Genomic DNA, 13,719 nt, shown 5'->3' with positions numbered 1-13,719 from the left:
ACAAAGGCTAGCTGCAATTAGGACTTTGCTGTGGAAGTTGGAGAGCTGTGTGCAGTGTATTCACATGAACACGTTCTTAAAAATGACTGTGCTTTTATAATTATTGAGAACTAATAAACCTAGAATGGTTTTAAGCAAATTTAATGTGTTCAGTAGTTTGTAAATTGCTTGATTTCTTTTTCAAACCAAGGAACAAAAGATAAAACAAGCAAGTATAAAAAATACCTGCCCTTGTGGAAATTGTTCAAAGCTAATGGCCCCATCCTAGGCGTGCCTGGGTGTCTCAGTCAGTTGAGCATCTAACAAATGATTTTGGCTCAGGTCATGATCTCAGGGTCGTGGGATCAAGCCCTGTGTCAGGCTCCATGCTCAGCAAGGAGCCTTCTTAAGACTCTATTTCTCTCTTCCTCTGCCCTTCTCCCCTGGTTGTGCTCTCTCCTTCTCCCTAAAATTAAAAAAAAAAACAAAAACAAAAAACTAATGGCCTCATCCTAATTGTTGGTTATAAATGGGTGGCAAAAAGGTTATAGAATATGCTGACCCTGACTGGGAACATACACATGCTCTCCATTTCGTCTCTTCATTGAGTGTGAGTGGTTGTGGGACCCTCTAAACCTACCAGGTTCCAGAACCACCAGGAAAGATGATGCACTGTCACGTGTAACAATCAAACACTTGCTTCTGAGTGCATCTTTCCACATAAGAAGAAATAAAGTAACCCCCTCCAGAAAATGTTACAGTAGAAAGAAACTAAGAGGCAGCACTTAAATATAACCAGAAACAATTTCACAGAAGAGGTGAAAATGATATTCAAAGTGGGAAAACAATCATTAATTTGTTAATGTTAAGCCATTATTAAAATGAAAACTGAAAATTGGCCCAGTCTAATTCATTCAATGAAGAAAAATTATTGTCTCTATTATTGTCTTTCCTGTGTTTTCTTCTTGTTCTGTTTAAATTGATGGGCATCGAAGTTCAAAATATTTTGATACCCTCTTCGCATTTTTATAATTTCCTAAATTGTGAATTTCAACACAGATTTGTTTTAACATTTATTTATTTTTGAGAGAGAGACAGAGTATGAGTGAGGGAGGGGCAGAAAGAGAGGGAGACACAGAATCTGAAGCAGCTCCAGGCTCTAAGCTGTCAGCACAGAGCCCGACGTGAGGCTCGAACCCATGGACGCAAGATCATGACCTGAGCCAAAACCGGATGCTTACCTGGCTGAACCACCAAGGTACTCCTCTACTATCTTTTAAAACTTCCTTCATTTCTAACTGAACCAGAGTAGATTCTGTTATCTGCAATTAAGAATCATGACAAACACACGCTGAGTTAAAAAATATGTTTAAGCCTAGTAATTTTAGGCAATAGGTTCTTATCCATTTATGAAAAGAGTAATTTTACATGCTCAATGCAGTCTACAATGTTTGCATCTGATAATTGCCCTAAGAAAATAGCTGAGCAAGGAATGCAAGAAGATTTTTATACTAAGGAAAAGGATGAAGGACTTTTAGGCCATAAATTATATTTTACAAATTATCATCTATAAAAGCCTATAATTAAGTCAATGCATACAGCAGGGATACTGAGTTGTTAAAGTCTGTGGGTCTGATCCAAACATTATACATATTTTATTGATGCTCCCTTTTGAATAGAATACAGCAAATAGAGATAAATCAAATAGTTAAATGTGTGTATCTGCAACAGAATAGATACTCATGTGGCATGTGCATAAAGTTTTAATAACGTGTACAAGCATGTAAACATTAACAACTTCAAGTATGTTAGAAACATGCAAATGGGGTTTAAAGAGATTTGTTAATACTTAAGATGAATACAGTGCACAATAGTACCCCAGACGTTTTTATTTTGGACTTGTGACTTAAGAATAACTACTAAAGACTATGAACTATGAGAAGAATTTAATCAGACACATAATTGTTTCTTTTGAATATGTAACCGAAGTTATTAAAGCTCAAATTTCAAGCAATAACTTAGTGGAGATGCTACATAAATGCTATGGCTCCTATATGAACACCTATTATAAAAATTATAAATTATTTAAAAAGAATTAATTGCACCTCAAATGGCAAGTCATCTCAGAACTGAGTAGAATAAGCAAATTATTTCACCTCTTGGAAGGTGCTTGGGACACAGCTGTTCCTAGAACTCTGCTTCGAAGCATTTGAAAGTCAAAGTCAGACCACAGGGGGTGTCTGGAAGAAGGCCAGGATTTTTAAATTTTAATTGGGTTTTTCAGGTTTCATGGTGTTAAGTATTTCAAATGTGTTATTCTCTGCCCTCAGCCTGGAGAAAGGCCATTCCAAGTGAGTGTGAGAGAGGCAGGAAGTGCCCTGGAGAGGGCAGCATCACATAAGGTGACAAAGGAGACAGCGGCTCCTCGGGCAGCACGGCAGCAGTTTGGGGAGGCTGACAGGGTTGCGGTAGAAAGGACATCCAAGAGGACAACCTCCCTGGGGTGTTAGAAATGGAAGTCAGAACACTGCCAGAGAGAAATTGGAACAGTGCTAATAAACATTTAATTTATGAAGTTTAGGGGCGCCTGGGTGGCTCAGGCAGTTAAGTGTCCAACTTCAGCTCAGGTCATGATGTCAAGATCTCGCGGTTTATGGCAGCTCAGAGCCTGCAGCCTGCTTTGGATTCTGTGTCTCTTTCTTCCTCTGCCTCTCTTCCCCACCCCCCCTCTCTCAAAAATAAGACAAATATTTTTTAAAAATTTAAATAAAAAGAAGTTTATACGTGAATAGATGACAGATCATTATGATTGCTATGGAGACTATTTTCTGAAGTGAGAAACTGCAAATACCTTGTGGTCTGCTAAATGCAAAGGCTGTTATGGATATGACAGGAAAACATATTTGGAATGGGTGTTGTTCTGGAAAATTCCAGACTTATGTACTCATAGAATAAAGGACTGAGACTTGGGGCTTTAGTGCTTTGTTCAGTCTCCCATCTTTCCCTGAAGAGAGCACTCTGGGATAACAGTGATGGAGAAATGTTTGATTCTGGAAGAGGACAGATCCCTGGGGCTGATGGAAGATTCTGAAAGGAAATAAGTGGATGGAAAGATGTTACTAGAGAAAAAGGAAGGGGGCAGAGCATGGCTGCCTGAGCTGGAGCAGGGAGGAATCAACAGAGAGACATAAGAGAAATCGCCATTTGAGCCTGCAGTTTGCCAAGACTCGCTGATTGAGATAAGGACCAAAAGACAGGATGACAAGTGGTTGTTCTTTTCCTTTGTGCTGTTCCGGGTTTCCAAGGCTCTGCACCAGGCACTACTAAAACTGGGGTGGCGGCCGAAATCCAAATAATCAAGGTTAGCTTTGTGAGCGCATCAGGGACAGAAGCCAGGTACCTTCTATCCTGGGTTGCCAATCTTGTCCATCACCGCTTGGATCTCCTCCTTCACCAACCAATATGGAATGACTGCAGTCCTCATCTTGGTCAAACTCCTGCAGTATCAGGAAATAGCAACTCAGTTATTCAATGTGATACTTTGTTGACAAGAGTGAGTATCCATTTTTCTAAGCTAAAGTTTCACATCATAGATTCCTTTTAAATTGGAGAAAGTATTTAGGACCAAATAATGGGAAAAGTATGTGCTCCTGGAGCACCAGGCTCAAACAGACGTGGACATGATTAATTGTATAATCGAAAATGAAGATCAAAGCTGAAACCACAGAGAAAGAGAGAGATTCAATATTTTATACTTTTTATCATGTCAGTGTCCAGGCTGCTAAGCTGCTACAATTCCATCTGGGTGGGTAACTGGAAACAATCCTTTGGCCACAGCAGTGAAAAAACCCCAAAGAAATGTAGCCTTTTCCATAATGCCTCCCTGGGGCATCATTCACAGCTGGTGTGGGTGGAAATCCCTGCCCATACGGAAACTACAGATAGAACTCTGGATTGAAAGGAGGCAGCAAGGCTGATTAGTTTTCACTATGACAGCTTTCTGATCTAATCATGGCGTGCAACCTCTCGAAGGAAAAACTTCCTTTTTACCTTCTAGAAAATAATCATGATGTTAAACAAAACAAAACAAAACAAAAAACCTGGTTGAAAACCAACTTGATTTATGAAAAGTACTCCTAACTCTCTAAATAAGTTTTCCTCATTAGAATTCATTGTTGTTGGTAGATAACTTCACTAGAAGTTATTGCCACTGGTGATTTTGCCCTATTTAATGTCTTGAACAGCAATAGATGCAAATAGAAGTTAGAAAATACCCATCATAGCCCAGAAGTTACAATTAGTTCTCTGGTTTCTATTATCTGTTATCTGTTATCCCTATTTAAGGGAACTGTTGGATAAAGTCTATGCCCTAGGCTCAGATGCCTGTCACGCAGGTCAGAAGTCTATCATTCTGATATTTCATTCATTCATTCCCAATTGAGCTTGTGAAATCTTTCCACTTTGTTCATTTTAATTATTACAGAAAATAATCAAAATAAAATCCTTTATTTATACTGCCATTAAAATATTTTAGGTATTGAACCATAATAACTTTATAGTCCTGCCTTTTACACAGCAACAGTATCTGCTTTTTTGTTTTTTCTCTGTAGGCTCTATGCCCAATACGGAGCCAACATGTGGCTTGAACTCATGACCCTGAGATCACGATCTGAGCTCAGACTGAGTCTTACACCATTTTTTAAGCCACCCAGGCACCCCTTTGAGGTTCTTGGGTAGCTCAGTCAGTTAACATCTGACCCTTGATTTTGGCTTGATGTGGGATTGAGCCCCACATCAGCTCTGCATTGAGCATGGAGCTTGCTTAAGATTCTCATTCTCTCTCTCTCTCTCTCTCTCTCTCTCTCTCTCTCTCTCTCTCTCTCTCTCTCCCTCCCTCCCCCCTCCTCTCTGCCTCTCTTCCCTGCTTGCTCTCTCTCTTTCTCTTAAAAAAGATTTTTTTTAATAATAAAGCATTTTTTATCTGCTGGCAAAGGAGATACCCTGTCTCAGACCATCCCAGTTGTCAGTGGCGAATGAGAGATGGGGGCTGGTTCAGCCCAATACTAGACTGTTGTGAATTGCACTGCTTGCTCTTTTCTGCATTTCAAAAATTCTACCATTGTGTGGCAATTTTCTTATACTTCCCATGCAATTACAACGGAGAAGGGAGTACTCTTTTTAGACTATATACAAACACAAAAAAAGCATTTTTTAAAATGCACTAGAGGGGTGCCTCAGTCGGTTGGGCATTGGAGGTCAAGCCCCGTGTCTGGCGCTGCCCTGACAGCATGGAGCTGGAGCCTGCTTGGGATTCTCTCTCTCCCTCTCTCTCTGTCCGTCTCCCAATAGCACTCTCTCTCTCTTTCTCTCAAAATAAATAAAACATTAAAAAATTTTTAAAGTTTTATTTATTTTTGATACAGAGAGAGACAGAGCATGAGAGGGGGAGGGGCAGAGAGAGAAGGAGACACAGAACAGGAAGCAGGCTCCAGGCTCTGAGCTAGCTGTCAGCACAGAGCCTGACACGGGGCTCGAACCCACGAACGTGAGATCTGACCTGACCTGAAGTCGGAGGCTTAATCGACTGAGCCACCCAGGTGCCCCAAATAAAAATTTTAAAATGCAGTAGGAAAAAATCTCCTGTCATCTTACAAATAAAAAAGCAAACGCTAATAACATAGAAATAATATTTCATCTTTTTCTCTAAGTATTTAAAAATAGTTGCATCACATATTATTTTATTTAGCTTTTTCACTTAAGGCAAGTACAAGTTACATAGCAATTCACTAGGTAAACATCATTTTTATGTAATTACAAACTCTTTCCCTCAACAAATATATATAAGAGGGTCACAACAATGTTTAGCAAACCCCATGAGTCTTACAATATACGCCCCATCATGCTTATAAGTCAGTTTTAATTCTTCATTATTACAAATAGTGCTGTGGACATCCTTGCAATTAATACCCCAATTTTTATTATTTCTTTAGAGTAGGTTTCTAGATATGGAATTATTGATCCAGAGAGTATGAACATTTTTAAGTTGTTTTACATGCATTACTTTAAAAGTAAAGTTTCCACTTAATGCTTATACTCTACCAGCAGTGCATGAAGGTGTTTCACTACATCTTCTCCCTGATTTATCAATTATCATCACTTTTCATTTTTAGTAATGTAATGTATAGAAGTGGTCATCTTTTTGTTGTTTGAATGTGCATACTGTGGTCAGTAGAAAAGTTTGGAGATAGTTTCACATGTTTATTGACCATTGAATTTTTCCTTTTAATAGATATAGTTTTTGTTCAGATCCTTAGTCTGGAACGTTCTATGAGACCTCAAAATATGTTTCTACCATTTCATATAATTACAGGAATTCAATTACATTTTTATGATAAACTTTGGAAAAGAGCACCCTTCATGTGTTAGTGTTAATATACACCTCGGGGCGCTGGATGGCTCAGTTGGTTAAGCGTCTGACTTTGGCTCAGGTCGTGGTATCAGGGCTCATGAGTTTGACCCTGCATCAGGCTCTGTGCTGACAGCTCAGAGCCTGGAGCACCCCTTAGATTCTGTATCTCCCACTGTCTCTGCCTGTCACCTGCTTATGCTCTCTCTCAAAACTAAATGAACATTAAAAAAATATATATATATATACACAATATACCTATATGTATATATCTATATACACACTTGTTCTCATGTCAGGTGTCTATGTTGATTAATAAGCTGTGATCAGTCTCAACTGCTCAGCTCATTTATCAGTTGGTCCTTTAGAAAAAGCTGAAAGATGCAGAGTGTGGGCACAACTACCATGTTGATGACTAACATCTACACAGGTAGTGTCAGACACTCCTCTCTGCAACTTATATATATTAACTAGTTTAATCCTCACACCAACTCTCAAGGTAGGAATTATTATTTTCTTTTTACACATGAGGCCCAGAGAGGTTAGCCAGTGGTAGAGTCAGGATTCACACCCAGACCCTGAAGATTGGTTCCAGAGGTCTTAACCCCTCTGCTTTCTTGCCATGATGAAAAGTTCGAAACAAAGAATCTCAAAAAGAACCAGAAAGAAAAGAATCAATAACAGTAAGCAAAATGAAGAGAAAGGATACCGAAACCTAATGTATAAGTTTTGCATGGGAAAAAATAAAAGGTCTGCTAGTATCTGACAAAAATTTCTTCAATAGAATAAGCTGAAAAACCATAACATCTCACACACACACACAAAAGGATGTAGGGAATAATATATGTTTTGGAGGATTATCATGGAAACAAAGACTCTAAAACAGAAACAGCTCCAGAATTTCCAATTTATGTTAGAATGCTAAATATGAAAGGCTTTGAGATGTGCTGGGCGCCACAAGGACACCAAGTCATGACTGGAGGGGAGAAAACGTTAGAATAGCACATCCCCAATATAAATGGATTTCATAAGCCACTGACAATGATGCAGGAGGTGACAATGGACTAGGGAAAGAGTGTACTTAACAACAGAATCCCAAACATACAGAAAAGAGGCACAGAAATCAGACACAATTAAATTTGGAAGGAAGATTCTCCTTAGATGAAAGAAGGTTGGGAGAGGCTGTAAAATCTCTCAGAGGCACTCCTACAATCAAGGCAGCTGCTTATATTTGTAAACAATAAAAACCTATTGCGGACCACCAAAAAGAAAAGCTTTCATTCAAAGAAAAGAAGTGAAGGATGACCTTGGGTTTTACAATTTAAACCCTAGAGAAAGCACTAGAGAGGAGAACTCTATTTCTCCCTCAGAAATGAGTTCAAAGTTATTTCAACCAAAATAACAAAAATACAGAGTGAAGTTTCAATAAACATTTTAAAATTGGATGAAAAAAAATGTACTAATATAAAGGGATGTTTAGTCTTTTTACAAAAGAAAATTACTTAAATCTGCCATAAAAAAAACAAAAAGCAAATGTGTTTTTGTTAATTTCTAATGCATGACGGTCACTCAAAAAAATTTTTTTAACATTTATTTACCTTTGAGAGACAGACAGAGTGTGAGTGGGAGAGGGCCCACAGAGAGGGAAGACACAGGATCCGAAGCAGGCTCCAGGCTCTGAGCTGTCAGCACGGAGCCCAATGCGGGGCTCAAAGCCACAAACTGTGAGATCATGACCTGAGCTGAAGTTGGATGCCCAACCGACTGAGCCACCCAGGCGCCCCAGAGAGAGAGCCCTGAGCAGACTCCATGCCCAGCACAGAGCTCAGATGCGGGCTCAGTCTCACAACCAGGAGATCAGGACCTGAGTTGAAGTCACGTGCTCGATGCTTGACACTTAATCAGCTGAGTCTCCCAGGCACCCTTCCATTACTTTCAATTTACGTGTAGCATACTCTCAGAAAGTGCATAGATTAATGAATTTTTGTAAACTGAATATAGTTGTGTAACCTGGACCCAGATAAAGTAAAAGAATTCTTAGACATGATGCAAGAATTAAGATCCACAAAAAAATAGGTAAATTGGTTTTCATCAAAATGAAAAATTGGGGCAGGGGGCGCCTGGGTGGCTCAGTCAGCTGAACATCCAGCTCTTGACTCAGCTCAGGTCATGATCTCACAGTTCATGAGATCGAGCCCGGTGTTGGGTTCTGTGCTGTCAGCATGGAGCCTGCTTGGGATTCCCTCTCTCCCCCTCTCTCTGCCCCTCACTTGCCTTTGCTCTCTAACTAACTAAATAAGAAAACCTTCTGTTCAGTGAAAGACCTGTGACAAAGGTGAAAATAACAAGTCAGTTCTTATTGACTAGTAGAAAATATTGGCAAATCACATATCCAGAATATATAAGGGATTCTTTAAACCTAACAGTAAGAAAACAAACAACCCAATCAGAAAATGGATAAAAGTTTGAACAATTTATGCTGATGAATAAACCCATGGAAAATTGATATTCAACATCAGTCATTAGGGAAATGCAACTTAAAACCACAATGAGATACCACCATACATCTACTAAAATGGTTAAAATAAAAAATGCTGATACTGCCCAATGATGGCCAGGGTACAGAGAAACTGAATCCCTTTTCATTGTTGGTGGGAATATAAAATGATAGAGCCACTCTGGAAAATTGTTTGGCAGTTTTTAAAAAAGTTAAACATACATTTACCATATGATCCTGTAATTGGATTCTTGGACATGTATCCTAGAAAATAAAATGTATGTTTATATAGAAATCTATACACAATTGCTCCTTATATGTAATAGCCCAGAACGGGAAACAACCTAAAAGTCTCTCAACAGGTGAACAGTTAGGTAAATTGTGAACACCTGTGCCATAGAATGCTACTCAGCAACGTAAAGAACTTTGATACAACTTGGATCTATTTCAGAAGCATTATGCTGAGTAGAAAAAGCCAATCTCAAAAGTTTATATGTATGATAATTCCATTTATATGACATTCTCAAAATGGCAAAATTATGGAAATGGAGAACAGATCAGTGGTTGCCAGGCGTTAAGGAAGAGGGAGGGTGTGGCTATGAAGAGGTTAGGGGTAGGGTAGGAGGGGATACCTTATGGCAACAGAACAATTTTGTATCTTGAATTTGGCAATTCAAGGGATAAATGTTACAGAGCTGTACACTCAAACACACACAAACAGAAAAAGGAAAAGGAATGCATGCAAATACTAGTGAAATCGCAGCAAGGTCTGTAGCTTAGTTAATTGTAATGTGTCAGTGTCAATTTCCCAGTTTTGACAACCTGCTATAGTTATGATAATAGCTCCCATTGGGGGAAGCTGGTGAAGGTTACACATGACTTCTTTGTACTATTTTTATAAGTTCCTGTGAATCTATAATTATGTCAAAATAAAAAGGATTTTTTAAATTAAATTTTTGTTTTTTGTTTTCTTTGTTGTTTGGGGATGGTTTTTGGAAGGAGAAATGAACTAAAAAATCTTTACTCCACCATCTCCAAAAGTCCTCATTATTGTTTATATTACAGTCCACACCGCAATAACTTTGTAAAATAAATAATTTGTGGGCATATTTTTTACCAACAAATTATAGGGTAGCAATACTTTGGGCTATGTTAATTTCTTTTAATGTTTTATTTTATATGAGAGGGGGAGTTGGGGTACAGAGATGTCAGCAGCTCTGAGCTGTCAGCACAGAGCCTGATGCAGGGCTTGAAGTGCTGAGCAGTGAGATCATGACCTGAGCTGAAGTCAGGTGCTTAAAAGGCTGAGCCACCCAGGTGGCTATGTTAATTTTTATAAAAATTCAAAAGGTACAAATATATACAGGGTGCAAAGTTCATCTCCAATTCCCTCCCTGTAGGCAACCATTGTTACCATGTTACCAGTTTGTTGTATTATCTTGGATATTGGTCCCCAGTTTTCTATGCATGACATTGTTTGTTATTAGTACTGTTCCTGTACTGTGAGGGACTTTTTGTGGAGTCATTTATCATGGGCAGGGGATGACCAGGGCCAAGATGAGGCACCTTCTTTGTGGTACCTTGTGATGGATTTGACATGATCAGATAAGTGATCTTCTCCTTTTCCACATTAATACACATAAACTAGGCTGCATTTTATTATTTAGTATGGGTTCAACTGCAACAGTATTCTGTGGTATTAGATATACACGCACAAAATGCAGGAGACTCTGAGCTGACTAGCTAATTACTGCTTTGAGATTAAACTTATGGAGCACTGTCTTATTAATTTTGCTTTTAGTTACTTTATGATTACATTTAAAAATAAACTATAATATATGATTGCTTTAAAAATTCAAGCAACACAAATGAAGTAGTAGATGGAGTAGGTTATCCATTTGTTGTTAGTCTCTTTTTTTTATATAAGTTTATTTATTTATTTTGAGACAGAAAGAGAGCACGAGCAAGGAAACAGGGGAAGGGCAAAGAGAGAGGCAGAGAGTGAGGGAATCCCTAACAGGCTCCACACTGTCAGCGCAGAGCCCAACACAGGGCTCAAACTCATGTGACCTGAGCTGAAACCGAGTCCGACACTTAACAGATTGAGCCACACAGGTACCCGGTTTTGTTAGTTTCTTTAAAGAGAAGATCTTACCTCACTGCTGCTGATACTTTGCAAGATTATATTTTGGTTTGTAGTAACTGCCATCATGTCAGTGGGAGAAGAGTTAGTATCATGACAAATGTCAAGCAGTGATTCAGCATGTCTTTCTGCCAAAAGAAACAGACAAACGTGTTTTGATAAGACTCATCTCCATCAATTTCATCAGAAGATCTAGCTCTAGGTTCTAAAATCAGTTCCAGGGGCGCCTGGGTAGCTCAGTTGGTTGGGCCTCCGATTTCGGCTCAGGTCAGATCTCACGTTCGTGGGTTCGAGCCCTGCGTCGGGCTCTGTGCTGACAGCTAGCTCAGAGCCTGGAGCCTGCTTCCGGTTCTGTGTCTCCTTCTCTCTCTGCCCCTTCCCCTCTCATGCTCTATCTCTCTCTGTATCAAAAATAAATAAAACATTAAAAAATTAAAAAAAATAATAAAATCAGTTCCATTTCATCTAAGATTTTCCTAAAATAGTGGTCTGGGATCCTGATGAAGCTTCAGTCAATAATTTTCACAGGGAAGGATGTGAGTGAGGATAACAAGAGTCCACAGAATGGATGAGTTTTTTGTTTAAAAAAAAAGTTTGGACAAAGGTGCCAAGTGAAACCCCTAACAATGGGCTGGAAATAACATTTGCTGTATAGTTACCAAAGACAAGGCACATTTTCTGTCTAGCACTTGAAGCCACATTAAATCAGCAGAGTTCAGAGCACGAGTGAACTCTCAGCTAGTTCCCGAAGGACAGTGCTCTCTCCTGTCATCCCCCTCCTGCCATTGTGACTTCTTCAAATAAGCACAGGCTCTTTGACAAAAACCTCTTCCTCTTCCAATGGCTCTTCCATTTATTTTGTAACTGATACAAAATTGCACAAGATTATCCCTACTCAGATCGTCCATGTCTTCACATTTTCCTTCCTCACTCCTTGCAATCTATCTCCTGCCCCTCTCCCATCATTAAAACTTCCACTTCCTTACCATATCTGCTTTGTAACCTTTTCTCCAATCTGACATCATTTCCCTTTCCTTGCTTCTTGCAACTCTCTTCTCTCCCAATCCCTTGCCCTTTCTCAGCACCCTGAGTTCCCGTGTACACACTGCCCCTAACTGTGGGTGCGCCTCCTTGGTTTGGCCTCCTGCAGTTCACCATCCTCAATCCACCAGTGATCTTACCCACTTCCAGGTCCTCACAGTCTCCTTTTTGTAGTGAACTCCCGAACTAACATACCAACCCATCCCTTCCCACAGGCCTGTTTGACAGAAAATCGCTACTTGCAAGTCCCAAGGTTCCATCCAAATGCAGTGCTTTGGAACCCATTACTTTCTATATCCTCACCAAACCAGAGTGGTCTTCCATTTTATTGATTGCATTTCCATCTCCCCACTTCCCAGGGCTGAAACTTTTAACTCAACTCTCTCGACATTTGTCTCTGTCAGCTTTACATCACTAAGTTCTGTGAATTCTCCTTTCACTGAGCTCTTAGGTTCACAACTCCCACACCACGCCCAAGACTCTTCCTGGTCCCCGTCACCACATACAGGCACTTCTATCGTTTCTTAGTAGAGCTCTTCCTTTCAGTCCGTTCTACACAATACCAACAGCTTAATTTTCCTAAAGCATGGTTTTCATCATTCCCTGGCTTAAAATTCTTCAGTGGCTATTTTACTGGGGGAAAAAAACCCCGTAATTTAATGAGTTTTCAATGGGCCCAGTTTCTTTATGTATTTCATCTTATGTATTCCTTTTCACCAAGATAAACTTTCTGGTCTCTTCTTTGCCCCTATGATAAGTGAGGCTCACTTACAGCATGATGCCTTTGCTCCACAAAATTTAATCCCATTGTTTTTCAAGGACCAGATTGAGTCTTACCTCTTTCAGGAAACCTTCCTGGGAATAGCTTTGTTCCCTGCCTGGAAGCTTCAAGTAAAAACTAATCAGACAATAAAGTCAAGCAGCTGTCCCAAGGTCACACGTTGCTCAGTGGTATTTTCTTCATTTCACTTCTCTCTGTGGCTGTTTCTATGTCTTTGTTTTCTACTTTTTTAAACCTTCTCTTTCTCTTCCTTCCAAATCTTACCCAGTATTTAAGAAACGTGGTAAGACCCTTTCTCCTCTTTCAAGCTCACAACAGCCTCTTTGTCTACTGACTTACATGATGTGTCCCTGACCCTATTGAACACTTTCAGGAATTTGGACCATTTTTAGATTTCTTTACAACCCTTAGAGTACCTAGTCATGGATCTTGTATATAGTCACTGCTCAATAAATAACTGTTGGCTTGATTTTTTAAAATGAATCCATCAAACACATGTAGAAGAAGAAAGATTTCTAATAAGGCTTTTATAGTTGGGGAGTTTTGAAGCTGGAATAGAAGTAGTTACCTGGTTTTGGCATAGAATTCATTAGAATGTCCAGTAACTGCTGTTTCCTAAAACTCTGTATTTGAGACACATAATATATTGCTGATTTTCCACTAAAATCACAGAGTTTAGGATCTCTAGGAAGAATAGAATTAACATAAAATTTTAGTTAAATCCATTGAAAAATTATGAGAGAAAAACATTGACATCAAATAAATAAAAGTAATCATATATTTTGGGGCTAACAAGAATAACTTCAAAGTGTATGAGATAGAAAGTGATAATTTTTCAAGATTCTTAGATAAAAGGAATATGCTGTATATCT

The 13,719-nt window shown here is 39.1% G+C and overlaps 1 protein-coding gene across 5 annotated transcripts in view; it reads right to left on the bottom strand.

Moving 5' to 3' along the window:
• Positions 1-13,437, bottom strand: part of MAP3K19 (mitogen-activated protein kinase kinase kinase 19) — a 35,175-nt gene extending 21,738 nt beyond the window's left edge. For all 5 annotated transcript variants that reach the window (XM_029933013.1, XM_029933015.1, XM_029933017.1 and 2 more), the window contains exons 1-3: positions 13,416-13,437; positions 11,038-11,153; positions 3,380-3,476 (exon numbers count right to left, since the gene is read on the bottom strand). In XM_029933013.1, coding sequence (XP_029788873.1) covers positions 3,380-3,476; positions 11,038-11,153; positions 13,416-13,437 — 235 coding nt within the window. The remainder of the gene's footprint in view (positions 1-3,379; positions 3,477-11,037; positions 11,154-13,415) is intronic.
• Between the last annotated feature and the right edge of the window lie 282 nt (positions 13,438-13,719).

Source organism: Suricata suricatta, chromosome 3, assembly GCF_006229205.1.
Source record: "Suricata suricatta isolate VVHF042 chromosome 3, meerkat_22Aug2017_6uvM2_HiC, whole genome shotgun sequence".
Taxonomy (NCBI): Eukaryota; Metazoa; Chordata; class Mammalia; order Carnivora; family Herpestidae; genus Suricata; species Suricata suricatta.
This window is presented reverse-complemented; position numbering and strand designations above follow the sequence as displayed.